Consider the following 27,919-nt stretch of genomic DNA (forward strand, 5'->3'; position numbering starts at 1 on the left):
CTGGACCGGTGATATACCTCCTAGATCTGATGATGCTTTGACGAGGTATCTCTGTGACTTTTTGACCTGGTTGGGTGACCTTTAGAGCTGTGTTCTAGTAAGGAAACCCAGTATATCATCCAGACGTTTAGATTGGATAGCTGGATGTTTCTAAATTATTGAAATAACTCAATGGATTGTATATAATGTAAGAAAACACCAATTACAAAGTAATGCTCTGGAGCGAATGTGATCTAGGTCCACTTTTACTTCTACTTTGTTAATTATAAGCAGGGAGCGAAATATGTACAGTTATTTTCTATTAAATACTTTTTTATTGTTCTAAAGTTATTTTAATAGAATAAAACATTTATGTGAACTGATGTCACTTTTATCTGTTTAAATCTAAATATATTTCCAGATCATTTGGCAATTTTTAACTTGCTCCAACTGCATTCAGTGCGTACCTTCTACCCATACATAGAGCAGCAGTTCTGTATTGTTTATTCCGTCTCATTTTGCAGTCTTGTTCAACGTGCAACGAAACCAAACTACAAACTCCTAATGGCAATGAAGTACAGTTTCTATGTAGAGTATATACTGTGTGTTACCATATATATATATATATATATATATGTGTTCCATACATGACTTTCCAGTACCTAGACGATCTGGAATACACTGCAAGCGCAGGGTTCTGGGTTCCCAAATGGCTGGAACGTGTTCCATTAGCTAGAATACACAATAGACATGGTGTTCCGGCTAACCCTACTAACGAAAACGTGTGAAAACCTTAATGAACAAAAGTATTTTGCACATGATGTTTACGTGTACTCGCCAAACAAATTACAACGCTTAAAACACAAATCCCTGAGCCGAAATACGGGACAAAGTTTTCCATGTTTATACATGTAGCCTTATGATAAAAGTAAAGGTGGATAAAGTATTTTCAAATGAAACACTGATGAGCATCGCTTAACGTCAAGTTTTTATACAAATATTATTCCTTCTACTGTCTGCATGACAACTGTGATTAGTCCGGGTTCTATTCAACAGACGCATTCGTTTATCTGCCGAATTAGGTTCGTCCAGATGCACAAGAAATGACGACAAAAGCTCCGGCACTTGCTCACAATTTTCATTAGTTAATTGAACCGTGAATTTCCACTCATCTGTGCGATGGAATCCAGAAGGGATTTGACTTGTGGACTTGCTAGTTCTGCTTCTGTTACAAATGTCCAGCATGTCTAAGAATCAAACCCAGATCATTGTCTCAGAATTCTTCAGAATGAGGAATCTGCACACACACCAAAGGAACTCAGGTGCTTAACTGTGCCAGGAAGGGCCAACTCCCCAGTAGATCAAAATAAATAAAGGCTCCAGGCACTCAAGGGTTGCAGCTCAGGCAGATTTATTAAAGGAAGACAGCAACAACATTTCAACCTCACAATGAGGTCTTTATCAAGTTGGTAATTGATAAAGACCTCATTGTGAGGTCAAAAGTTGTTGCTGTCTTCCTTTAATAAATCTGCCTGAGCTGGAACCCTTGAGTGCCTGGAGCCTTTATTTTGTCTCAGAATTCTGACTTTGGAGTAGTCAGAAAATCACATAAGCCAATTCATGCGTGATGCACTGAACTTTTCTCATCCTCTTGGCTCTAATTACATTGTGGAAATTACTGACTCATGCAGAATAAAATGAGCCAATCCCAGTGAATTTTTGCCTCCTCAAAAGTGAGATACCATCCAATAAAGCCAATGAATTAATACTTTAAAAAAAAAAAATATATATATATATATAGTAAATACATAGATTGTTTTTTTCAGCTAGTTGCATAAAACGTAATCACCACTTAAAAAGTAAAATAAAACATTTTAGAATTTTCAGTCTTCATGGAAGACATGACTCGTGTTTCACCGCGGTAAGTAGTCACGACAGATGCGACAGGCACTGCGGGTGAGCTTGACTGGTTCATTTCTTCACAGATGGGTCAAGTTCATTCAAAGCTTCTATCAAAAGCTCATCTGGTATTTCTGTGTTCGTAAAGTCGCGGTCTGATGAGCTGACATTCACAGCATCTGCCAGCTCTGCGTCTTCAGTGGCTTCCAGGAGAGCAGCGTCATCTACACCGTCTTGCCAACATGTCTCGCTTTCTTCTGGTCTGCACCCATCAATCTGTCCTGACTGCGCTATCTGGTTGGTGGGCATTTTTAGCTTGGTTTCCATGATATTTCCATCTTCATCAAAGGTGAAAAAACTTTCTTCCTCTTCCTGAAAGAGAGAAGTTGGTTTTATAAGAGGAAAAATAGAAGAGAGGCATTGTAACATGGCAGGCAAACTCTCCTAAAGGCAGTATCTGCCACAACACTGCAACCAAAAATATTCTAAACATAACCCATAATTAATGAATAGGTCACTGTGAGTATTTTAGAACGCATGCTTCCAAATCAAACAATATGAATAAAAATAAAGCACTGGAAGACACAGAAGAAGACATCCTGCTGCAGCATCCCTCCTCATCCACGGTCTCGATACTCTAGTTGCTGATGAGCTATTTAACGCAGTTACTGGACGGAAACTGCTCCCAACTAAATCAATGGCAGCACTTTCTGCACATGCGCACTGCGGTGTGAACAGATCCATCTGCCCGCAGCGTTCCAGCGTGTATCATGTGCCGGGAGATGCGTCAGACGTCGTTAGATCGCTGCGCAAATCGTCTATTAATCCCAATGATTTGCAGCCCTCAGCAATACCGGTGCCAAATTAATAGCAGACTAAAGCGATATTATCTGTACCTTTTCCTCTGGTTAACAGTCTAAATGCAGAAACACATCTGTATTTGGTTGGGCCTGCAGGGGTAACATATTTTAGTCCCCGAGTAGTTAACACATTATTGCTTTGATTATTCACTATAATCAACATACTTGAATTACTGAAATGAGGGGATTGTGCCTGTGCTCAGTCGCAGAAGCAAAATGCAACGTTATTTTGTAAATTATACAAATTCCAAAACTGTACTAAAGGAACAAATTCGAGGTGGAAAATATACAGGTATGGCAGCCTTTTTGCACTTGCTTGAGGGCTACTCAACTCAGTATTTGTGTAGAGCCCGATGGCAGCTGTGGTCTACAAAAGCATAAATATGTTTTATATAATTTAAATTTACGTTCTATTATTGTAGGATGAGAGTTTCTTAGCGTGTGGGGCACCTGTGCCATCACAATCACAATCACTGAAATCACAATCACTGAAATCACAATCACTGAAATCACAATCACTGACTTCACAACAGATTTTTGTTCCATTATTGGTTTTCATTGGTTACTATGGTTGCAAGAAGTCATATTGACTTCCAATTGCTGCCTAAGAGGCAGTGATCAGAATTGTCTCCAGATGGTGCTTTGGCATTTAACCCCTTAAGGACCAGGCTGTGTTTTACCTTTTGTACCATTGGGACCGAGGCTGTTTTAACACTTTTGCGGTGTTCGTGTTTAGATGTAATTTTCTCCTCACTCATTTAGTGACCCCACACAAATTATATGTTGTTTTTTTCAGCACAAGAAGGGCTTTCTTCAGATACCATTGTTTTGATCATATTATCTAATTTCCCATAAAAAAAAAATATGATGAAAAATGTAAAAAAAACCCCACATTTTCTGACTTTTACCCAAAAAATCTTTTACTCATCCAAAACAGCTAATGGAAAAACCTACTAAATAGATTCTACTATTTGTCCTGAGTTTAGAAATACCCAATGTTTTTATGTTTTTTTTGCTTTTTTCTGCACGTTATGGAGCATTAAGTACAAGTAGCGTTTTGCTATTTCAAAACCATTTTTTCCAAATCTGGTAATTCTTCTCCCCATGTGCCATTTCGGGTATCATTTAACTCTTTCCATGCACTAATTCTACCACCAGTCTTTGTCAAACTTTGTGGTAGTAATTTATTTTGTGTTTTTTTATCGCTAAAATTGCTCTTCAGGTATGGATTTACAGCTCCTGGTATACAACACCCCAATATGTGTTCAGCAACATCTCCCGAGTACAGTCATAACCCCCATGCGTGGGTTTGTCGGGTTGTTTGGGAGGTAAAACGCCACATTTAGGAAGTGCACATTTTTTAACTTGGAACTTTTACATCTGGTCATTCTGCACCCATGTTCTAATAGGACCATCTCTGAAGCCGGCTAATTCAATTTACCACCAGCCTTTGCCACACTTTGTGGTAGTATTTTTTTTCACACAAATTGTACTTTGGGTATAAATTTATAGCTCCAGGTATACGTCACTATCAAACAACATTGCTCTTCAGGTATGGATCGTTGATCGCCTCCTAAACTCTTTTAAAACGGGCGTCCGCCGCCATACAATGTATGGCGGATGTTGACGCCCCGGGGAGGGGCCAGACATGGCCCATGATGCCGATCTCGGTGTTGTTGAATGCCTCGACATCGAGCCATTACAGCAACACCGTTTAAGCTTAGAAAGTGATCGTTGATCACTTTCTAAGCTTAAGTCTCATGACGTGTCAGGCACGTCATAGGTCGTTAATTGACCGTTTTGCATGACGTGCCTGACCCAGCAATGGACGTTAAGGGGTTAAGAATAGACAAGAGGACTCCATCTTTCATGGTTTAAGGGTACAAGCAAGACTTCCGCTGGGCATCCAGCTGACTGGCAGCCCCGCTATACTTGTGCAGTGCTGCTATCTAAGAGATACGTAGCTGGCCTCCTGAGCCAAGTTTGCCTGCTGTGTATCTCCTACATAGATATTGGTTAAACATCAATGGCTTGGTGCTCCAATATAAAACTTGATCCAGTCTAAATGAGACCCAGTGTATTAAAAAGTACAATGGAATAAATCTGAATTCAAAGGATTAATATTACAGCAGTAACCATTTTAAATGTATCAGCAAGAATGATAAGCAACTAACCTGTTCAAAAAGAAAAGGTAGGCAAACTTCAAGAGGCAAAGGATAATCTAAAAACAAAAAAAAAAGAAAAGAAATTACATTACCGTGATTGCCACAATATGCAAATATATGGGAAACTTTGAATTCAATCAATGTAACGTTCAAGAAAATAAAAACTAACCCGAAAAAAAGTAATCCCCAATATGATAAGACTTAACTTTTAATGAAACTAAACTAAAAGGTAAAAGAAAACCACTCCCACAGACCACTGTTCAATATTTGTAATGATACAAGGCATATCATGAAACTACTGAACCTAATAGCCACTCTAGAAGAGAAAGGTGGAGTGAAAAGGTATTTCAATTGATGGAACATAATTCCCCCAAAAAGAGATGCTGGTTCAATCTAGAAGTATGGAGCAAACTCTGCGTCACGTGGCTAGCATTCTGGCAAACAGGTTATTACTATTTTATCTCCAAATGTAGGAAACATTGAGGATAGCAAAATTCTCAGTCTGAGACGAAGCTAAGTGTCAGTGAAACACGGTTCAGGCTACATGCTGGGAAAGAGAATTTAGCTATTACTGTGCTCGATCTTGTAGACTAGAAGAGTGAATAAACTCTTTGACTTGTAGCTATTAAATAATACAATGATTACAATGTACATGTAGCATATGTTAGATCCCTAACCTGATGGAATAAATCCACTTACAGTCCGATTTGAAGTTTTGTACCCTGCACACTGGGTCGTGACACTTCTGATACCAAACTTCCTTCTTCAAATCCACCAGAAGCCTTGAAAAAAAAATAAAAAAAAACATATACAAATCAGGAACGGTAAAAAATTTAGTGAAAATTGAAAAAAAAGTGTTGCTTTTTGGAGGACTGAAAGGTACTAAGTGCTCTATATTTCCCCTGAATTTACAGAATTTGTTGCATAATCTGATGCCAAGGTGTAATAAATATAAATCAATTATTAATCTCCAAGGAAAACAGCTGGCTCCCAACACAATGGGATTCCTCTTGAGTAAACCAGTTTCAAGGAATTACACTAGGGGCAAAACCCAAATGTCCAGGAACTCCCAATACATCAAAGGGCTATCTCTCTACCAGGTGGGAACAATAAACAGGAGATACAATCTACAATCTCCTACAACAAAAGGACTGCAGGAGATAGTATCTGGGCTGGAGACAAGCATGTGTTTCTCCTACAACAAAAGGATTGCAGGAGACAATATCAACATTCCAGAGACCCACCCTGAATTTGCCCTGAGGACCATCAACTTCACTGTGGGGGCAATCTAACTTCCTGGACAAGAGCGGTCTCTACAGGCAGCTGGTGCAGGTACAAGATTGTGCCTTCCTAAGGATGAGTGGACACAAAGTAAGAAGATGATTGGCTGGGACTGTTTGGGCATGGTGGCTATAAAGGTGTTGTGTGAGCAACAAAGACAGGGAGAGAAACAGAAAGACAGAAGGATAACATCAAGGTGACAGGGACACCCCATCCTTACATGCACACATAGAGTCACTAGCATAGTGTAGTTAGAGTCTTGTATTTCAGATGCTTCTCTGTATACTCATATATATGTATTTGTTATTTTAATAAACCCATAGTGTTAAGCCACTGGTGTAAGTGGAGTTTCATACGATGAGGAATCGGTAGTAGTTCAAGGAAAGCCAGACAGGTGACGGTTATATATCCCGGGATTTAAAGGGGCTTTTCTACACAAGGAATAGAGCTTTTGTAAGGATACATACATTATGTTGTTACTTTTGTGGGGCCGTCCTATGTTTTCGCACCAACGGTAATTAACAATATCATATACAAGCAGTTCTTCTAGAAAGAAATAGTTCCAGGTCCGTATACCTATAAAAGTAACATACGCAGTGCATGACATGGCAGACATCCCCCATTACTAAACATTAAGTAAGGAATGAAAAAGTCTTACTTCCTTGAAATCCATCTCTTGTGACAAGTGAAAGAATAAAATAATCAATTTCTGGGTATGGAGAAAACTGAAAACCTTTCAAAGTAACGCCTGGAAAAAAATATTTTATTTAAATAAATATATTTATTTTCTCACCGAATATTTTACCAGTAGGACAACAGCACTGACTAATTTCCCGACTCTGGATATCAGAAAATATTAACCAAATGTTTTCTACGGGAAGCCATTAAAGAATATTTGCTCTAACCATTAAAAAAATAAAATAACCCGGGGAATTTAATGTGGCAATAAGTGAGACAATGTTAAGGGCGAGTTTTATAGGGCAGCCTCGGCCCTTCTTGCATTAGAAACCTGATAGGGCTGGCCCATGATACAAAAGACCAAGTCTGCCCCTCTCGAAGGAGAATGTCTCCATGCCGGCCCTTGATAATCTGCTAACGGGTGAGTAACAAGCTCTAATTTCACACAAGCCTATTTGTAAATAGGACACCATGTGTATTTATACCTGAGAAGCTGGAACTCCCACCGCTAGGACCCGCACCCGAGCTCCTTACAGTACCAGCGCTGGCACATGTTAAAATTTTTAAAGAATTTGAATATCTAAAATAAAAATGAAATAAAAAAAACATTACATGGTGAAATATTATATAACAAAAAAAAAATGTAATTAAAAGTAAAAATTGCAAACGTAAACCATACATCCAAATGAGCGTGTAATAAATAGAATAGGCGATACCTTCGTATTGTACCATAAATTACAACGGGACACTGGGAAATAATGAACTTTTTCACGTTGGTTTGTAAAATAAAGTAAAAGCTTCATATGATCATGTCATGAATGGCGATCGTATAAAACAAGCTATGGTAGCAAATAGAACTACACATTATTTTTCAGACCTGTTGAGTTCTGGTGATTTAAACGCGACAAACTATACAGCAACCGGCATAAAATGAGGACATTATATGATGCTTCTCAATGAAGGAGTAGAAATTACCTTATGTTGCTAACCAGTGATGTGAAGAAAACGTACTCCTCTGTGCTGATATACCTTCCCGGCTTCATTGGAAATGTGTTATCTTCAGCAACTTCAAAAAAGGCATTCTTACCCAATTTAGAGGATTTATACAGGCGGAAATTTCTGTTTTTTGTGTACACGCCTGCAAACAAAGGAGTTCATGTAATCAATATACATCACCGATATTTTAAAATTGGCCTGAAATTAATCTAACAATAATAGGATAAATAATAATAATAATAATTTACCTAGATCAATAAACAGCTGTTTCCCACCACGTTTATCGTTCACAATCAAGGAGGAAAGATCATACTCTTTTCCATTTGTTTCTTGAATAACGTTGCATTCGTCCACACGTATAGGGCTCTTGTGGGAAGGGAATTTGACGGGGTCTTTTAGAAGTGGCGGGGCATTGTTGCTTCCGTTCAGCAGCTCTGCTTTGGTGGATTTCAGTTCAGCAGAAGAGAATACAGGTTGCAAAGCACTTTTGATGAAATGACCTAATAGAGGAAAAAGAGAGAAAATGACATTGAGGTATATATGACATTATCCATAATCAGAAAGGAAGGAGAGAGAGAGGTGATAGTAAATACACATGAAAGTCAGTGCTTAAACAAGAGCTGTCTAAACCGTGACCCAAAGAGCAGCTTTCGTCCCCAAATAGCCTGGATTTTGCAGTAGGGTTCATGGATATTATTGAAATTGTATCTTGGTGTGTAGGACATTCGGACATGCAAACCAGCTCTCTGCAGAAGTGCTTTACATGCAGCGACGGACTCGAGCGAGGCCAGCAGACTGCGGCTCAGCGGGTTCACGTGATATCGCGACCCGGCGGCCGAAGCATGCCAGCTCCTGTGTTCTGTGGCTTGCTTCTGCTTTAACATTTGAAATTCACAGAAAAAGCCTACGATGGGAAGATCTGAGCCTGCTGGGTATGTGAAGCAACACTCCCGCCTCACTCACTAAGACTCAGGACTTACATTATCATTGCAGGGCTGGAAAGCTCCAGTTAAATGTTCAGCTGTTACTCACCAACATGTATGTTATCTTTGAAGGCTGCATTTGGTAGAACAAATATCAAATGACGGCTAAATTTTTCTTCTGTGCTAGAATCCAGGTTTAAAACGCATTCGGCAGAACACTTAATACCGTAATATTCTTCAAGCTTTTTAATAAAGAACTGAAGAAAAAAAACATGGGCATGTAGGGAAGGAAAGGGGTAAACCAGTCAGTAGAGCTCAGAAAATACGATGTACGGGCGCAAGCACACGTTAATCACAAATCAATGAGAACCCAACCCGTTTTATGTACACCAGATCATTACTCTTTCTATTCCTGATCATAGGGTGCAACATATTTACTACTTCTTGGTATTAACTGCAGCTCTATGGTGCCATGAAGAGGCTTTAACCCAATTCCAGATACATGCGCAGCCCGCAACTAGATGGAAAACATGTCTGCATCAATTATTACGAAGTGTAAGCCCTTCTGATATCCTTTCCTGTATTGATATCCTTTCCATATACGTGCAAGCTCATTGACAGGACAAATTTACTAACGTGATTGAAAAGATATTTCGTTTTCGTAATGAGGAATTCTGTACGGTTTACCTTAACCTAGGTATCTAGAAATTGTGTGTGTAAATATATTTTACGTGTACACACATATATATATATATATATATATATATATATACACACACACACACACACATTAGCTCAATATATTACATTCTTACCTCAATCACCAACGCAACCATTGTCCTCCCGTGGGCCCCAGGGTTTGATGGTTTATGAAACTCTAAATCAAAGTATAATTTGCAAACCGTATCTGCAGGGATGACTTCATAACAGTGCGCGAGACTCTTCGGGAGTTTCCTGAACATAGAAGGACGGGGAGTTAGCGACGGGGATGGCGGACACGGGGTTTCAGTTCCACGTAGACTAAATATATTTTATTGACAATTATTGTTGTATGACAATATTTTAATAAAATGTTTTCATTTTATTTTTCTCATTTAAAAACATCCTTTAATTTGCTATAATGTTATTTACTGGCGTTTTCTTGACAATCAGGTTGTGAAAGGGGGTGTTTATTTCCCAGAAGTTGGTCAGAAGTTCTCAGTATGCAATGTCATGGTTTCATTTCTGAAGATTGATATTCAGTAGACTTTATTTCCTGGTCAGAAATTCTTCCACTTTGAAGACGAGCAAGAGCGCTATCACCCATGCAATGTGTAGCCCAAATACATGCAACATTATATACGCTACCTAGAAATGTACTTGTTTTTGAAAGAAAACCAAACTTTGTCCATTAATATATATTATATACACACACGTATTCTGGAAACAAAAATGTGAACAAAGCTTGTAGCCTTTTTGTCTCAATAAACAAACATTTTATTGAGAGTAATTTTTGTCACTCTCTACTTGTTGGGTACTTTTTATGTTGCCTCGGCAAAAGAGAGCAGTCTATCCCGGCTGAGTCATGTTGTCTCACTGCTGGTGAACCTCGTACGGCACATGACACGTGTGTGTGTGTGTGTGTGTGTGTGTATACGTGTGTCCTTATTGTTCCAGGTAACACCAAACTTAAGACACAGAAAGCTTCTATAGAAAATACTCACGCGTAATAAAACCAAAACTCCGTGTACGCCGTCACCAGGTACAGCCTTCGCTCGGTATCTTCAATTATCGCCTCCAACGCGAAAACATGCACATCCTTAAGAGAAGCAGAGGACAAGAATATCAGGCATTTTCTTGCATGCCATGTGTAAATCGATCAATAAGAGCAGAGTCCAATGGATACTACCTCTAGTAACGCAGTACATGTCTATATTACATGTTAATGCCGTTCTAAATCATCTGATCTTTTCCTTCTTACAGAATAGAAGTGATGAGTATAACATTTTGTTGTCTGTCCTCAAATCATTTGATGGTGGCAAAGTAATAAGACATAAACACCATGGGAATTTACAGATCTAAAATTAATTGCACAACACGAAACAATAAAGTGGGGCAATAACAGGAACGCCAGCCTTACAGAGGTGGTAAATATTTGCATGCAAACATTTTTAAATTATCTACCCAATGTGCAGTGAGGACAAACTGTGCTCAAACTTTTATTATGTATTTATTATATATGTGTGTATTAGCAATTAAAATACAGGTATAGCAAAAGGAAGATAGTTGTCCCAGTCTCTTAAGGGAGGAAGTAACACACTGATGGAGATCTCAGCTTCCATAAGATAAACAGTGTTTCACTTTTGAATCAAATATATCCAAGTACAGCGACTGAAAGATTAAGAAGCCCATTGGTAGAAACTATTGGTAGTTACAGGCTAAACCTGTAAAAGGTGGCAGTTCTCCCTTCAACGTGTGCTTAATAGAAGACAACCTGTTTAAACGCATATTTGCCTTCATGCTCGCATTGGCAGCCAGGCCAAGTAATGGGAGAGGCTAATATTCATAAACTTTTCATCACCTTTCACAAATATACACTGGCGTGGCAGCTGAACTAGAAGATTAGCTTCTGCCTTCACAACATTACCAAGCCGTATGGCCTTAAAACCATTCCCAGATTGATGGACAGCAAGAATTGCTTCTCTAAGATCATTGCTGATGTCTTTCCTCCTTGACATTGTGTTAACACACACATGAATGCTCCAGACAGTTATAGAGATTGTCGCACTTGCTGATGATGAATTAATCAAGGGCATTTGATTAGTAGCACTTGTCTGCTACTTAACATCTTAATTCCTATGTAAGCAGTAAGGATGTACTTAGTGTTTCACACATGGCTTCTCCATTTTGGCTTTTTTTTTTTTTGAAATACGTCATGACACGGTGTAATATGTTGTGTTGTTGTTCATCTGAGGTTGTATTTATCATCTAACAGATAATTGTTATGTCCTGATGCAAAATCATTGTATTCAAAGTACTTCACACAATTGTAGGTTACTGCAGAGTTCAATAATCGCTTAGGATTTTTGGCCACTATCGCCTCACCATCTCAATTGAAACCACTAGTGTAACAGAGGTCCCCACATTGTGAGAAGGGCCCAGAACATCAGCACTGACAAACCCTTCCCCACTGCATATCGGCAGACGGGACGCTGTCCTAGCATACTGACTGAATGCAGGGATATGACAATTTCCTGGAGCTCAGCCACAACCAAAAGAGCTGTCCTGAACCAAAGTAGAAATTTACAATTTAATAAAATTTTTTTTAAAAAAAAGTGTGTGTGTGTTAGTATGTTTGTAATTATGTTTATTGATTGAGTGTGTATCTTACTGTGTATGTATCTTACTACATGTAAGTATGTTTGCGAATGTGTTTGTATGAGTATGTGTGTTTAGTTAGTATTTGTGTGTTTTAATTATATTAGTTTGTGTGTCAGTAACCAAACTATTTTTGTTAGCCACCGGCTTACTGTATAGAACTGGAAAATGTAGGATTAGAACATAGATCTGCTTTAAAGTAAGTCTGGATCTCTGCTCTGATATCTCGCCTGATTACAGTCTTTCTGTACTCAAACACAGATGTTGCGTGTGCTCCTTCCTTTGTACATGTCTGCCGGATTTCCTTTCTGCAGTTTGAGTAACATACAAGGTGCTCCATTGTGCAGACTACTGACAGGCCATGGAAGGGTCGCCCTGTCCAAGTATTATAAGGGCACTCTACAATCCGTGTTGGTGGCAAGCACTTTAACGCCACTACGCAGAGCACGCAGCAGCCTAAAAGCATCCTCTCAGCCTTACCTCCTTGCAGGATTTGGCAAAGTTAAAAGCAAGAGCCAGTCGAGGAAACAGCTTCCATACCGATGATGGCTGCCATGGCCTGGAAAGTTTGGGCTTATAAGGTGAACTCAGGGGGTGCCTTTTATATTGCGATGCCAGTTCTTCAATTTTCTTTACTTTTTCTAGCCATTTTCTTTTCATCATTCCTGAAAATAGATATTTTTATTCATTTCTTAAATATGCTTTATACATTTTTATTTACTTTATACATATTAACAGACAATGGCGTAGTATATCTGATGTATTATCCATTTCAATCTTCATGGGGTTTGCAATTTACCCCTACCCTCAACTCAGTTATTTGCCATACAGGAGATGTTTTTGGCCAAACCCATCTTCCTGCATGTGATAAAGTCAGAGATAGAACAAAGAATATCGCGATCGAGAGATATATATATATATAGATATATATATATATATATATATATATAATAGTTAAAACCAATAAAAGTTTGGTTAAGGGGTTGTGTTCACACTCTGGTTGGGTTTGATACGATTTACTATTGGGTACAATCTCTGTCCATCATTTCTGAATTGATGCGTTTCAGTTCTGCAGTGTGCAACGTCTCCGTTCATCTCATATTTTAGCGTAGAAAGTACCGCGATCATCGTTTCATATAATAAATAACACTTTCACCATCAGCTCCTGCAACGCTTATTACTCTGAAGGCCTGCAGAACGCCGGTAAATGTCTTCTCCTGGCTTGGTGGAAGACCGCACCGACCGTGTCGCACGTGAGGCTTGTAGCTATCTAACCGTGTAAATACTTACGTCCTTATGTAAGCCACATACCATTGCAAAAATAGCAACAATACATGCGATGCTTCATTTCAGGCTAGTATTGTCCACCCTCAGCTAGGAAAGGCTACACTACAAACATTGGCGGACGCGGTTTTTACTCCATGTAAATCAGCCTGGAAATACTGGGCTATGGGACACCCACGTAAACCTGCATGGAAGTCTTCCTGCTCTTCTGCTGACAACAGAAACCCCCGCATACAGGCACGGAAATGTAAAAAGATGGGAGTTTCCCTTTAGAAAGATCTGCCCCTAAGAAGCTCACCAAGCAGGGGTATCTCAGCACAGACTACCTCTGTGGGGCATCATTAGCAGCCAGTTCCTCTCTATTCCTACTCTTTGTTAGCATGGCAAAACATTCAACCCTACACACCAGTCAACTTCCGCTTTCATTGAAAGTACAAAACTACGTCACCTTTTTTTAGCACATTACATCATCCCGACTTAAGCCAAACCGTAACAATCGTTCCATTCCTTTTTTGTTTTCAAAGATATACAAATACCCCTCTTTGGTCGGCCCCACCCCGGTAACAGACAGGCCAGCTCGTGATTGGTTTCTTAAGTCACTACGTTTCCGTGTTGGAGCTCAAAACACTAGAGAACATCAAATATAATCACAGTTCTTGCACAAAAAGTGTTTTTTCAAGCTCCCAGTCATATTTTTCGGTAAAGCAACGATAAGAACGGAGAACCCGCGAACAATAACGTTGCATGGACTGTTGGCTTGAAATGATTCTAGCAGCACATTATTCCGTATGAAAGGGGATTGTGTCTCCTCTCACTGCAAAGCGGACGGACGCACTGCCGCCCGGGCTACAAATGCTCAAACAGCCCAAAGAAGGCAATAAGCGAAGTGTATAACGCTCACACATTAGCAGTTCTGTATCGGTTGCGACTAGTTCCTATCCGGTAGAAGGACCGTGTCCTTTACAGGGATAGGAAATAGCTTGCTCGGTGTGTGTGAGCTATTTACACGTCCCGCGCTGCTGCTTCTACTGGGTAGGAACTAGCCGCTACCTATTTGCAGCACCTGGCGGAGCGATCCGTTACGTTAGCGGTTACCATAGCATTCCACTCATATTGGCGGAAGGATCCGAACGTCACTAGTTGCTTAGAATCGAACACCGAGTGAGAACGCGGCACTTAGTAATGCGGGTTACACTATACAGGCACATGCGGGAGGGAAGCGCCTATAGGGCTGGAAAGTAGTTGTTGTTATGCGAACTGTAAGCCAATAGGAAGCCTCGGTGGGACTCCGTGTGTCTGACGTTTACCCTGGGCCACATAGACACAAAGGAACGGAGAGGACAGGAGGAGGGTGCTGCTGGGCAAAGTGTTGTGTAGGTAAGGGGGCTTATACTATACCATATATGTATGGGCCGGGGGCACTATATATATATATATATATATATATATATATATATAGATATATATATATATATATAGATATATATACACACACATAGATATATGTGTTTAGATAAGTGTAAATTACACGTTCCATAAATAATTATCGCTGTGGAGCGGACTGTATAGTAACGGGGTGAGCATAAATTGGCAATTATTCTAGATGAGAATAGAAAGAGTTAGCAGACAGAACAAGGAAGTGAGAGTGTGTGTTTTCCTGTAAGTCATACTGTACAGCTCGGTGTGTGCGTTCCCTGCACTACCATATATATACATGGGGTGAGGGTACATTGGATTGGGGTGTATGCGGGTACAGGAGAGGAGGAGGCATGCTGTGGCTTGTCCCCAGCTGGTTGTGTGCTCGGGCTGTACATGCAGCTTGGTGCACATGTTGTGTCAGCTGTGTCGCTGGGGAAATAAGATAGCATCAGATTTAGGATATTGCAAGACTGACATGTGATCCTCTGCGAGAGGACTTGACAATGGGGGTTTATTTAGGGTGAAATCGCCTCTCCTTTGGCAGTGTAAAAGGGTATTGTTACATATAGTGGCAATAAGCTGCAGGAGACAGTGTAAATCAGGTGTGTTTCTGCAGGATGTTTACCTTACGCTTGAGGATTGAGTGACATTTAGGAGACAGTCTGCTTGCTGGTAGCTCCTTGAGACATAATGTAGCCATCGCAGACAGATTTCAGGTCACCTACACACCTGTCAATCCAAGCTTAAGCAGTGGTTATTAGATGGACACGGCAACATAAAGTTACAACCGTCATCCATGATGTCATCCGGTGTTTCTTAATTATTATTTGAAATAACTGTGATCCGCATGTATTTTCCTGACGCTGTTGGCTGCAGTCATGGGGAGGAATTAGTGCTATTGCCAGTAGGTTGCAGCAATTGAGCTGTTGTATACGATGACTTTCAATGTGTTATTGGCCATAGAGAGATAGAGGTGATGCATTGTGAGACTATGCATACAACTTGATCCCGGTTCAGTTTGAAAAACTGTATTGTCACCATAGCAACTAAACTGTATCGTCACCATAGTAACAAGGGTATAATCCTGCTGATTGGACCACCACTTTTAATATGTAATTCTTGCTCCCGCCACGTTGCTGGGATTCCTTGTTGAGCAGAAACTGGAGATATGATTTGGCATAATGCGAAATGTGCTGCGTCTGGCTGTAGTTCGGTAATACGATGCCGAGTGTCTTTGTTAGAAACCTGCTTTGTTTTTGTCTCCAGTTTACTCATAAAACAGAACGGTTTGTTTTTCCCATAATACGAGCCGGCGAATAGATGACCTGTTATGATGTCATTCTGACTACTTCCTGGACCGGTACGGAAAAGGCGTGCTGGTGGTCATTTGCAGCGATCATCAGTACACTCCAAGGAAAGGACGTCTCAAAAGCCCACAATATGACTGCCACATTGGTGAGGGGCAGCTGAGACCTCTCTGTAACCTACAGAGACAAGAAAGGCCACCATTAGGAGGCTTCAGCCTCTGGAAGATGTGTGGCCCCCAAGTTTGAGATGCAAGTTATGGCCTTGGTGCAGCTGTACTTATTGAATGTAAGGGAAGGGTGATCTTTTTATTTATTTTTATAAGCGTGAAGGGCACCTTTGGGGGATTAACATGATGACCCAGTTGAAAATGTCTTACGGTGACTCTGCTATAGAGCAGACAGATAAAACAGATGGTCTCATGGTATACACAGCGTGTGGGTTTATAACACATATATAGCGTGTTATAATCTGAAAACACCATTGCATGCGTAGGAGGAATACAGTCAGATCCACTGCTCTAAGAACATGACCGGCCGCACAGAACCCCAATCCCAACCCCATCGAACACCTTTGGGCTGGAGCGGAGGTTGTGAGCCAGTTCTTCTCATCCAACATCAGTGTCTGACCTCACAAATGCTCTACTGAATGAATGGCCTGTAAAGGGGGGGCTACATTAATGTCTATGTATTTAGAATGCAATGTCATAAAAGTCCCTGTTGGTGTAATGGTCAGGCGTCCCAATACTTTTGTCCATATAGTGTATCTTTGTATACATTATATCTACATAGCCAGTGACCATACATTGTATGTTATACTTGAAGACACAAAAGGCTCTGGAGCTCTTTTAGCTGGACTGGGATAGGCATCCGTGTGGATGCCAACATAGCTTCCTATTTATTGGCTGAACAAATAAAGGGAGACTCCAGTCATCATATACACTTTAATGCCTAGGAAAGCTGTCTAGTTCCTTTCAATTTTTGTGCTGCCCTCCTTTTCCCACCCCAGATATTTTCTGTGCAGGATATATGTTCAGCTGAACACATTCCCATACAAGATATGTTCACTGATGAGCGCTATGGGCAGGGGGCAGGGGGTCTTGTGCACACGCACTCCCAAAATATTCAGTAAACTGTCCCTTTAAAGAAGAACTGGCGTGGCAGCTGCAAGTTTCTTCTGAATTCTTCCCTGCAGATCTCCTGGGCTTACGTTGGCTGGTATCCAGCTTGGTGCGACAGCGGCATATAGAGGGAGAGTTTATATTAAAGGGGGGATTTCACAGATACCATCGTACTTTAATTCATTCATTGAAACCAACTACTTCTTGTACTTTTTGTTGTTTAATTGTTTGGACGATATATGTGTTTTACCGGGCCTGTTTTACATAACGGTAGCTGAGATCAGTGGGAGAAATAGCTCATCGGTTTCCTTTTTGGAGGCCGGCAGTAATTTAAGGCAGATAAATAATATTAATCATGAGAACAGCACGTTAAGATGGCAGCCCTTATGATAAAAGTGTCGAACTGATTGTTGTAATATGATGGCCCGTCCGGGTTATCTCTGGGATCTCAGATCCTTAGTTGATCAGTTTTGGTGGCAAATGGCTGGTTGTTGGGAAGGCACTGAGAATAGGGTCCAACCTGCTCAACGGGTCGTTTTGAATTGTTTTCTTCCTTTTCTTTATCTCATAAAGGTTTCTGAACTGCTGACAGGTTGTTCTTGTTCTGAAAGGCAGCGGCAGGTTCTTCTTTCTGTTTTAAACTCCTTAACTCTTGTGGCCAGCTCACTGATGTGTACTTTGGACGCTCCGACATAATGGCAGCAGATTTGCTACAGCACACGTGACTCTTAACACCGTGTTGAACCTTCTGTACATTGTGCTCACCGCCCCAGAATGGAAAAGGTTAACTTCAGGTTAATTTCAACACGATTACAAGATGTTAGATAATTTCTCAGAAGCTGCATGTCAGGCCTACGAAATTCCAAAATACCCAACATATTATTCTTGCAAAATAAGAGTATTGTAGCATTGTAATATATGCGTAAGAGAAGTCTCACCCAATCTCACCCAAGTCAAAAGCATGGTTTAATAAATGCTCGGTACCTAACACCATGTTACCGAGTTGTGCTCACGCGGGACTATGTAAAAAATCATGAAACAGAATGATCCAAATTAATTAATCATAATTTTTTAATATTATATTATTTTTATAACAAAGTCTCTGAACTAACCTTTTAAGGACCAGTTTGAAAAAAGTTCATCTAAGGTCTTGCTGGCACAGCTGGGCGAGGAGCGTGACGTTTAGCAATGTCCTTTCTGGTCAGTTGAGGTCTTGATAGCTTCGTGTGAAGTATGTCTGTTCTGCATTGTTATCACCTTGTTAGATGTGTCGGTGGTATCACAATTTAAGTGCATTTCACTGGCATTCCTTTTAAGACCATGGCTATTATATTTAATGTATGGACCATGACACAGTAATCTGGAGCACATACATGACCGCATACAATGACCGATTTCTGTATGTATGGTGCAGCTGGTGATTTACAGCAGTATGAGCTCATTGTCCTTTGGGGATAAACACAGGGTTATTTCAGTCCATGAGCACATAAGGATGAAATCATCTTTGTCTCCATTAAGCAAGAACAGCATGGTTTCAAATAAAAATAACTATTAGAACAATACCTGATGAAATTTATAGCAATATAGTTTGCGTGTGAACGATAATGTAAACTTGTGGCTTTACGTTAAAAGGGGAAGACGCATGTATTAAAAATATGCTGATATGTTATTTTACAAGCTGGCGGTTTACAGCCTTCTGTAATACGTTTAACCCCTTACCTTCACGAATCATGCTTGGAATATAGGTTTGCATGTGGTTCATGTAGAACTTTAGATTTACTATAGTGTTTGAACATTACCTTAATGTTATATTATATATATTTTTTTATATTCGGTTATATACCGAAGACAATTCATAACACTCACTTAATATGCTTGTTTAGCTTGAACAGAGCTCACAAACAGGAATGACAGCGGTACGTTTAATGTATTGCAGCGCCACCTGCTGGCCAGATGTGGTAATTCTTTAACTTTTCTTCCTAATAATTATTGGCCTTAAATCAAGATTTTCATGAAACTAATGAAATGGTACTGCTTACGCTGAAATGATTCATTAGATTCCACAATGCTCCGTAGATTCAAGAAATGCTTCTCTAATAACTAGTGAAGTGTAGCATTTATGTGATGTGTACACGAGATTTGCTTTGCACATGTATTTGTGATCAGGTTTTTGGTGCATTCTGATAACTTGTATACTGAAGTGCGTGGAGCTTTTATATGGTAGAATGAAAGTTGTGGTAGCTCTTTTTACGCAAAAGTGGTTTGGCTTTCTTGTAAAAGGCGTTATGTTAACGCCTTTTAATATGTTAACGCCTGTTAATATTTTTTTTTTGTTTTTTTTTTGTAGACGAGGATTCCAAAGGCAACAAAATGACAGACAGCCAGAACGGCACCCAAACTGGTGACGATAGTGCGGATACCAGATCATTGTTTTCAAGCCCCCGGTGAGTGATGACGCAGAGGGTCACATCCAGAAACGTGCCTCCCAGGGCCTTTATACTGGTGAAGGATAGTCAAGGATCTGACTTATAAAAAGTGTGTGTGTGAAGTCTGCCCAATTAACTTGTCAATAAATGTGTGTGTCTTGATAGAAGGCTTGTATGACTTTTAAAAGCCCACAGATCTAATATACACACACATACAGACGCTCAAATACATTTCATTAGATAAAGTGATGTAGTCGTGTCACTCCAAGAGTCTCCAGGCAAAGTTAATACCTTTTATTGGGCTAACACAGAAACAAATGTATTTACATAAGCTTTTAAAACCCCAGAGATCTCTTCTTCAGATGCAATTATTCTGTTTGCAGAAGAGAGAACCCTGTGGTCTGGAAAGCATACGTAACTTTACATATTTTTACATGTTGGCCTAGTGAAATGCATCAGCTTCAATGAAAGAATTAGCATGTTTGTGAATACATATTAACTCACCGATTGCATTCTGAAAGGGCTTATGCCAGCAGACTACTGACTAATGCATTATGTAAATATTGGCATGTTTTTGAAAGTCGTTTTTTGTGACAATCACCAATGTTTAACCTTTTGAGTGCTAGGACTCGGGGCAGTTTAAACATGCAAGACTTGCACCGGGAGCAGGTCAGCTCAGGAGCTGATCGGCAGACTCCCCAACGCTACAGAAACATTTTCTTAGATATGTGTCTGGTTTGTTTGGTCCACTTTGCCAACTACATAGTCGCACACTTGTTTGGCACTGAAAGGGTTAATCATTTGACACATGTTACATAAAAAAAGAGCAGCACTCACAAAAAAAAATCATCACGGATCAAGCATGATTTATCAAAGATTAATAGTCTGATAAACCCAAATCCACTTTAGACAGGTTTCTATCTCAGCACCCTATTGAAGGTCGGTCACCACAACGATGCTCTGTAATATACAGTTCTGGTTAATCCCCAGAACAAACTACGCAAGTAAAGGAAACAAAATCCTCTGATGGGAATCACTGATCAGTCTGAAAAACTGAAGTTTTGTTTCTGACAGATTGTACGTATTATACAGCGCTGTATAGAAGGAAAAAAAACATTCAAGCGTACCTGGTCCTGTGTGAACAAGTAATTGCCCCTTAAGTTACTAAAATCAACCAATTCAAACCTGTCGTGCAAAGTGAAGTGGGCTAAAAGGTCTCAAGAAAGCAGCACTTGATGCTGCGATCTAAAGAAATTCAAGAACAGATGAGAAACAAAATCATTGACATCTATCAGTCCGGAAAGGGTTACAAAACCATCATCTACAAATGGAGAAACCTTGGAACTGTGGAGAACTCGCCCAGGAGCATCTGGCATACCTGGGAGCATTCTTAATGAAATGACCCTTAGACTCTATGAATATTAACCCTTTAGTAAGCCATCATGGAGATTCTATGTAGTGACTCACCAGACCTGTAATTTTTTTAAAGATTATCTTCATTAAGTCATTAGGGGGTCTAATATGTGATCACAGCAGTGTTGAATCAGAAGGAGGTGATATGGGTTTTAACTTCAGTAAATGAATTGATCATTTAAAAGCTGCATTTTGTGTTTACTCAGGTTGCTTTTGTTACTTATATTAAAATTAGTTGGATGATCTGAAACATTTAAATATGACAAATAAGCAAAAATAGAAGAAACCCCCAGAAGGGGCAAATATTTTTTCACAACACTGCATGAGCGCATCTTTCGTGTACCCAGATGTGAATCATGTATTATCTGTCATCTAGTAGCTATAACAGAGTTATAACAAAATAGTTATAGTTATTTCATTGAATGGCACCAAGTGGCTTTAGATACAAATATTGAAAAGCTGTAACGTTTTATTTTGCAGGATATTTCCAGGGACTAATGACTCGAAAGAACTGGAAAAGAATTCCAAGCTTGCACATCTGTTTAAGTACAGAATGGATTACCCTGAGATGGGACATTGCATTATCATAAACAACAAGAATTTTCACCCATCCACAAGTAAGTTACCAAACGGGCATAGACAATCTAATTTTACTATTGCTTTATTTATTCCACGGCGGCTGAAAACATACCAGCACAAGCTGATTAAATCTTCGGCGAGTGCGCAGTCCTAGATTTATGTATTTATCTGTTGAATTACTGTTGAATGAATCCACTGTTTGATCGTTTTAAGAACAAGTATTAAAATGTCATGACATGTTCCCCAAGCTGGATTCAGGTACCCTATTATATGTTTTCATTAGTATTTACTTTCCTTTGAAAATTGCAATATATATTATTTCCCTTACGCTTCTTTTTTAAATCATTTTAGGAATGGGAACACGTTCAGGTACCGATACAGACGCCCGTAAACTATATGAAACATTCAAATGTTTTGGATACCAGGTCAAAGTGCTTAACGATCAAAAGTGTTCTGATATCTTTGGACTTCTGAAAAAAGGTATGCGTGTGTTTTGGTAAAATGAGATATTATATCTTGTGGCTTTCCAGACTGTTAAATAGACAATTTAATGCCTCAAACAATCACACCAATGAAAAATACATATAAAGCACTTTATAGACTGTAAGTCTGCTAATACACTACAACCCTTTGCATTAATCCAATATGTAAAAAGCCTTTTCTGTGGCAAGCAGACAGCTTTTGAAACGCTAAAAGGGGCATTGTTTTATTGCAGTTACTCTATGTTACATAATGTATGGAAAACTACCGTATATTCCGGCGTATAAGACAACTTTTTAACCTGAGAAAATCTTCTCAAAAGTCAGGGGTCATCTTATACACCGGGTATACTTACCGTACTTACCGAGCCGGACTGGAGAATCACGAATCTCTAGGGGAGGGGCGAGCGGAGAAGCCGCCTCTCCTGGGCCGGTCTTCAGGGCCGCGCCGAGGTAGGTGCAAGATCGTGATCTCCCCAATTAGCCCTGATCAGCGGGCGCCCGATGAGCAGGGCTGGTTGGGGAGATCACGACCTCCCTCTAACTAGCCCAACATCAGGGAGTTCGAGGTCTGGCACTTCAGACCTCGGCTTCCGTGCTCCCTAATCACTACGTGTCGGCTATTGATGCCGAGTGTGGGGATGACGTCATGTCCTGGCGCTCGGCATCAATTGCCGGCGCGTAGTGATGAGGGAGCAGTAAAGCAGAGGTCTGAAATGACAGACCTCGCGCTCCCACAACTTGATGAAAGAAATAAGATGAGAAAGGTAAGAGATGGGGAGAACGGGGTGTAAGCGCAGTGTATGTGTATATATGTTGGTGTGAGATGGTCAGTGTATGTGTATGGTCAGGTGTGTGTTTGTAAGCTGGTGTGTGTGTGTATATATATATATATATATATATATATAATATATATATACCGTGTGTGTGTGTGTGTGTAAAGGCAGGGGTGTGTGGTGAGGGCAGTGTATAAGTGTGTATGTATGGACAGGCGTATGTTAGTATGTGTAGATATATATGTATATATGTGTGTGTGTGTGTGTGTGTGTGTGTGTGTGTAAGGGCAGTGTATGTATGTATATGTCTGTGTATGGGCAGTGTATGTGAATGGACAGGTGTGTGTAAGGGCAGTGTATGTGTATATGTGTGTTTGTAAGCTGGTGTGTACGTATGTTAGGGAGAGCTGACCCACCCAATCCAAGCAGGCTTTGTATACAACAACCAGCCAATTACCGGTAAGGCACAGCGCTTGGCGTGATTGGCTGGTTGTTGTATACTGGGTAGAGGGGTAGTATTATACGGCTAGTATAGCCCAAACTCTATATTTTAACTGCAAAAGTTGGGGGTCGTCTTATACGCCCAGTCGTCTTATACGCTGGAATATATACGGTATATTAATTCACCTGGTTTTGCAGAAGCAAATATGGACATCCACTAGGTGGCGCACCGCACATTAAACCCACTACTAAACTGGTGGATGCAAGTGCAAGCAAATAGTGTACATGACATTATTATTATTATTATTAATATTATTATGTGTAATGTATTCAGCAACACGAAAGCCAGGATGTGTTTGTCATTATATTTTATTTATATCCTATACTGGCTCAGTAAGATGTGCATCTCGTATGTCTGACCCACTGAGACATATAAAAACACTAAAGATCGCACCATTAAACATAAGATACAAATATCTTAAAAATCTAGTATGACGCCTGGCATTCCTGTCTTTATCACGTTATAGTTTCCGAAGAAGACCACAGTAAGAGAAGTTCGTTTGTGTGTGTGCTGCTGAGCCATGGCGAGGACGGCTTAATATATGGAGTGGATGACTGCCTTCCTATCAAAAATATAACTAACCTCTTCAGAGGGGATCGCTGCAAGACCCTGGTGGGAAAGCCTAAAATATTCTTTATTCAGGTATTGTACAAATGAAATGCGCTGTTTGATTCATTAAACTGCGCATTGTCTTTTCTGTATTTTTTATTGTAATACGTATATGTCTTGACACCCTAGATATAGTTGGGCGTAGATACACAGCATTCTGTGGGCATTTCTGGGTATACAGTTATTTGTGGGTTCCATGTGATATTTCTTACAAGGCCATAGTTTGAGTATTTAGGGATGCACGTCCCGCAGACGGGATGCACGTCCCGCAAACAGCATTTTGTGGGCATTTCTGGGTATACAGTTATTTGTGGGTTCCATGTGATATTTCTTACAAGGCCATAGTTTGAGTATTTAGGGATGCACGTCCCGCAGACCTAATCCAACACCTATGGGTTTTTAACTTGCTGCATACTTTCTTTCTTTAAAGGTTCTATATTTATAAATGTTTGCTGCCCTGACTTAATTTCTGGGAAATGCTAATAATACATGATCCAAAGCGTGATCGTAAAGTACCGACGTAAAAAAAAGCTGGACAGCATTGCTATTAAGTCTTTGAGAGTGATGGGTGCCTCAGATTGCACCCGTTGCTTATCAGAACTTGGCTTTTTTATATTGTATTGTTATTTATGTTGAATCTTCTACAGGTTGGAACATGACCATTTGCTAGGGGTTTCAAGTAAAATACAATGGATATAGGGAGTCCAAAACTTAGCACAAGTTAACATGTCAGCAGGTCGTCTTCTAGACTTCTTCACATCTCTTAGTCTGTTGAGATAAGACCGTAACAAATTCTCAAACAAGTTAGCGTCACATTCCATGGTTTTCAATATGTCTTGGAGGTTTCCAAGCAAACTTTCCAATGAATAGCTTTTGCTATCTCTTCTTGAAGCATGATAGCCTAAACAGCATCTCTTTTTTTAGAATGATCAGAAATTTTCAGCCACATTCAAATCAGATCAAGCTGCGGGCCATTCAGACTTTGACACAAATCTTGTGTTCGATTTGCCCTGAGACAAAGTGCTTTGTTGTGAAGAAAGTGCACTTCTGGATCGATAGGTGTTATTGGGGTCCAAATGTTAAAAAAAAACCTGTTAGCTTCCAAAACCTGTAGACCGCCGGCAAATAGTTATTTTCTGCCCTGTACGTAGGAAATAAACCATATAATCTAGATGTATATACGGGTAATGCCTGTCATCAAAACTGGACATTTGCATTTTATCATTATGCTCATGTGCCGTATTCCGAGTCCTGTATAGTTCACTACATTTAACACGGTATATTTCTGTCCTGAAGGCGTGCAGAGGGACAGACCTTGACCCGGGAGTCGAGACAGATAGCGGAAGCGAACCATCGGGGGAACCAACCCGGATTCCTGTTGAAGCTGATTTTCTGTACGCCTATTCTACAGTCCCTGGTATGTGATTTGTGATTATCTTCTACTAACGGGTTGAAAACACTTTGGGCTAATCCTCCAAATGCACCGGCCTTTCAATCCCTTCTGACTTTACTGCGCAACCAAGGTTTTTCACCTTGTCATCTCCTTTGTGTGCTCATTCTACCTTAGATTACATTTGATGCATTCTCGCCGTCTATTCCTTTATGGCATTTTTCTCCCCGCTCTATGGCTGCCTTCCCTGTTTCCCTCCCACGTTCCAAAATTGTGGGAAGTAGATTCTTCTAAAAACACAATCCAATAATGTTGTAGCCTTTTCACAAGCTGTTGTAACGATTGATTTTTCTTTGCATAGGGTACTATTCCTGGAGAAATACTTCCAACGGCTCCTGGTTCGTCCAGTCTCTCTGCGAAATGCTGAAACTCCACAGCTCACGCCTTGATCTTCTTCAAATCTTGACCTGCGTAAATCACATGGTAGCCGTAGAGTTTGAATCCTGTTCATCTTCTGCTGAGTTTCACGGAAAGAAGCAGATCCCGTGTGTCGTGTCCATGCTCACAAAGTCACTCTATTTTCAACCATAAGAAGCCCCCCCCGCACACATGTCCATGCAAAGTATCCGGTGCCCATAAACACGCGTGCAGTAGGTTTCATTCATTCCATACAGATGGCAGCCACTACCGCTGGAGGTTTCTTTAGGAGGGACATCTGTTAAAGGGAAATAACTATTTTGTGCTAAATATGCCTTAATAGTTTACATTTTATTTTTCAACTATTATTTTGCTGTTTTTCATGACAATAAAAGTGAACCACGTGATATAGCGAACATTTTTTTTTTATATAATGCAAACAATTAAAAAGCAGGTTATTTAAAAGTAACTCTTACTGCCTTTTCTCATACGTTGCAGGTGTTCCGTTGTGTAAATAGAAATGCTCTTCAAATAATTGGTTTACTGCGTTCCACTGCAAACGTGTTTGAAAGCTCTGACGCGAGCTTCACGATCTTTTGGGATTTGTACCATCTTTCTGATTGTAAAACTGAGCCGTTATTGCCTGGTGCGGAGATCATTTCGTTGTATGGGCTTCTGCTGCCGCTTACCTGTTCTATATATACCGGCCGTATAAATGGATTTTCAAGAGAAGCCGGTTAAGCGAGCACACAATGCATGCATTTTTCAGATTAAGACTGTGTAGTGTTTGGGTAGATTTATTTAGTATGCAAAATACAAAAATAATGTATTTTAGGGGGTAACAAAAAATCTTATCGTTTACACATTGTTTTAGGTGGAACGTTCATTACATGATATAACCCCATCCCTGCAGAAATGTTACAATGCCTTTCAGCTGCCATGATTATATCTATATAGGCAGTATCAGCTTTAACCCGTGTATAAATGTGGCATACGGCTACTGCCCAAACCCTGCTTGTTGCCACAAGGGCCAGAGACTCTAGCAGCCTGAGCACCACCCTCGTCATTAAAGGTGCCGTAAAAAGAAATGAACTGAAAGCACTCCGGTTTACAAAGCCCCATTTTTTCCCATGTTTTATTTGAACCATATTTTTAATATTGGTAGGGCCTGACTTCTTTATACGCTTTGATCAAAGTTCTATCGTAAACTAGATTAACATCACTTCCCAAGGACAGCAGCAGATAAGATAAGAACAGCATTTCTTAAACGGATACATTCATCTTGCCAAAGAGATCGCATTTATACCAAGGGCCGGACTTTCTATTACACGCGTTCTTAGGTAGTTTTATACAAACGGATACAATATTACATTTTATTCTGCCAACTGAACACTGGAGGGTATATTAGAATAAATGTAAAAAATATATATTCTTTGAAATCAATTGCATGTCCTTTTAGTATGAAACATGAGACCTTATAGTGATTGGAATTTAGGGGGAAAAAAAAAACTTTCTGAATGTTGAATTTCTGCATTCCTACCTCGGAACGCTATTCTTGACATAGTTGGTTAATTTTGTATATTTATTAGGATTAGGGAACGCTCTACTTTTGTGTGTTTCTATTTTCTTCCTCGTAAATCATCTTTTATGCATAAAAATATTTCTAAAATGTGGGATTTTTTTTCAGTAGAAAATTTGAATGTGTTTTTCAAGTTCTGCTTTCGAGGAACTGAAATCATGTTATTAGTAACCAGCATATATCTGCAGCAGGAATCATTTCCATTGCACGATTGGTAGCAATGCCTGAACTGAGTTTTTTAACAATTCATTTTTCTTGGTACTATTCACATTAATAAAGTAAAAAGCACTTAAATACTGATTTATTGTCGACACCGTGGTTTTTGAAGTTGTGTGCTGAAATTAAATTGTTGATCAAAGTTTTGTGTAGTTGTGATTGCCTTTAATTTGTCCAGTTAGTTATTGCATTCAGGACACCTGCAATGTTGACCGTGGTGCAAAACGATTATTATATTTAATTTCTATATCCCGGCAATTTCTGCAG

General features: G+C 39.8%; 2 protein-coding genes across 4 annotated transcripts; one reads left to right on the forward strand and one right to left on the reverse strand.

The window, feature by feature from the left end:
• Nucleotides 1–1,772: 1,772 nt before the first annotated feature.
• On the reverse strand, nt 1,773–14,589 carry PRIMPOL (primase and DNA directed polymerase). Of its 2 annotated transcripts, none has more exons than XM_053459393.1 (13): nt 14,518–14,589; nt 12,619–12,803; nt 10,485–10,579; nt 9,597–9,735; nt 8,891–9,038; nt 8,107–8,358; nt 7,838–8,000; nt 7,348–7,442; nt 6,843–6,932; nt 6,652–6,760; nt 5,603–5,685; nt 4,913–4,959; nt 1,773–2,250 (listed from the first exon to the last, which is right to left on the reverse strand). In XM_053459393.1, the coding sequence occupies exons 2-13, from the start codon at nt 12,799–12,801 to the stop codon at nt 1,951–1,953; spliced, it is 1,704 nt and encodes a 567-aa protein (XP_053315368.1). In that variant the 5' UTR covers nt 12,802–12,803; nt 14,518–14,589; the 3' UTR covers nt 1,773–1,950. The 2 variants fall into 2 exon arrangements, with proteins under 2 accessions (XP_053315368.1, XP_053315359.1); XM_053459384.1 differs by lacking the exon at nt 14,518–14,589 and adding an exon at nt 13,871–14,253.
• Nucleotides 14,590–14,666: 77 nt separating this feature from the next.
• Nucleotides 14,667–27,794, forward strand: CASP3 (caspase 3). 2 transcript variants are annotated; one of them, XM_053459429.1, is made up of 8 exons: nt 14,667–14,799; nt 19,614–19,710; nt 21,586–21,722; nt 22,036–22,164; nt 23,908–24,083; nt 25,347–25,467; nt 25,802–26,395; nt 26,442–27,794. In XM_053459429.1, the coding sequence occupies exons 2-7, from the start codon at nt 19,637–19,639 to the stop codon at nt 26,029–26,031; spliced, it is 867 nt and encodes a 288-aa protein (XP_053315404.1). In that variant the 5' UTR covers nt 14,667–14,799; nt 19,614–19,636; the 3' UTR covers nt 26,032–26,395; nt 26,442–27,794. The 2 variants fall into 2 exon arrangements, with proteins under 2 accessions (XP_053315404.1, XP_053315412.1); XM_053459437.1 differs by having other exon boundaries at nt 14,669–14,795.
• Nucleotides 27,795–27,919: the final 125 nt, after the last annotated feature.

Source organism: Spea bombifrons, chromosome 1 (assembly GCF_027358695.1).
Source record: "Spea bombifrons isolate aSpeBom1 chromosome 1, aSpeBom1.2.pri, whole genome shotgun sequence".
NCBI lineage: Eukaryota > Metazoa > Chordata > Amphibia > Anura > Pelobatidae > Spea > Spea bombifrons.

Coding starts and splice junctions, on each gene's coding strand:
- CASP3 (XM_053459429.1), top strand. CDS start 19,637: ATGACAGACAGCCAGAACGGCACCCAAACTGGTGACGATAGTGCGGAT. Junction 21,723..22,035: donor GAATTTTCACCCATCCACAA/GTAAGTTACCAA, acceptor AAATCATTTTAG/GAATGGGAACACGTTCAGGT. Junction 22,165..23,907: donor CTTTGGACTTCTGAAAAAAG/GTATGCGTGTGT, acceptor ATCACGTTATAG/TTTCCGAAGAAGACCACAGT.
- PRIMPOL (XM_053459393.1), bottom strand. CDS start 12,801: ATGATGAAAAGAAAATGGCTAGAAAAAGTAAAGAAAATTGAAGAACTG. Junction 10,580..12,618: donor TTGCCAAATCCTGCAAGGAG/GTAAGGCTGAGA, acceptor GCTTCTCTTAAG/GATGTGCATGTTTTCGCGTT. Junction 8,359..8,890: donor CAAAGATAACATACATGTTG/GTGAGTAACAGC, acceptor TTCCTCTATTAG/GTCATTTCATCAAAAGTGCT.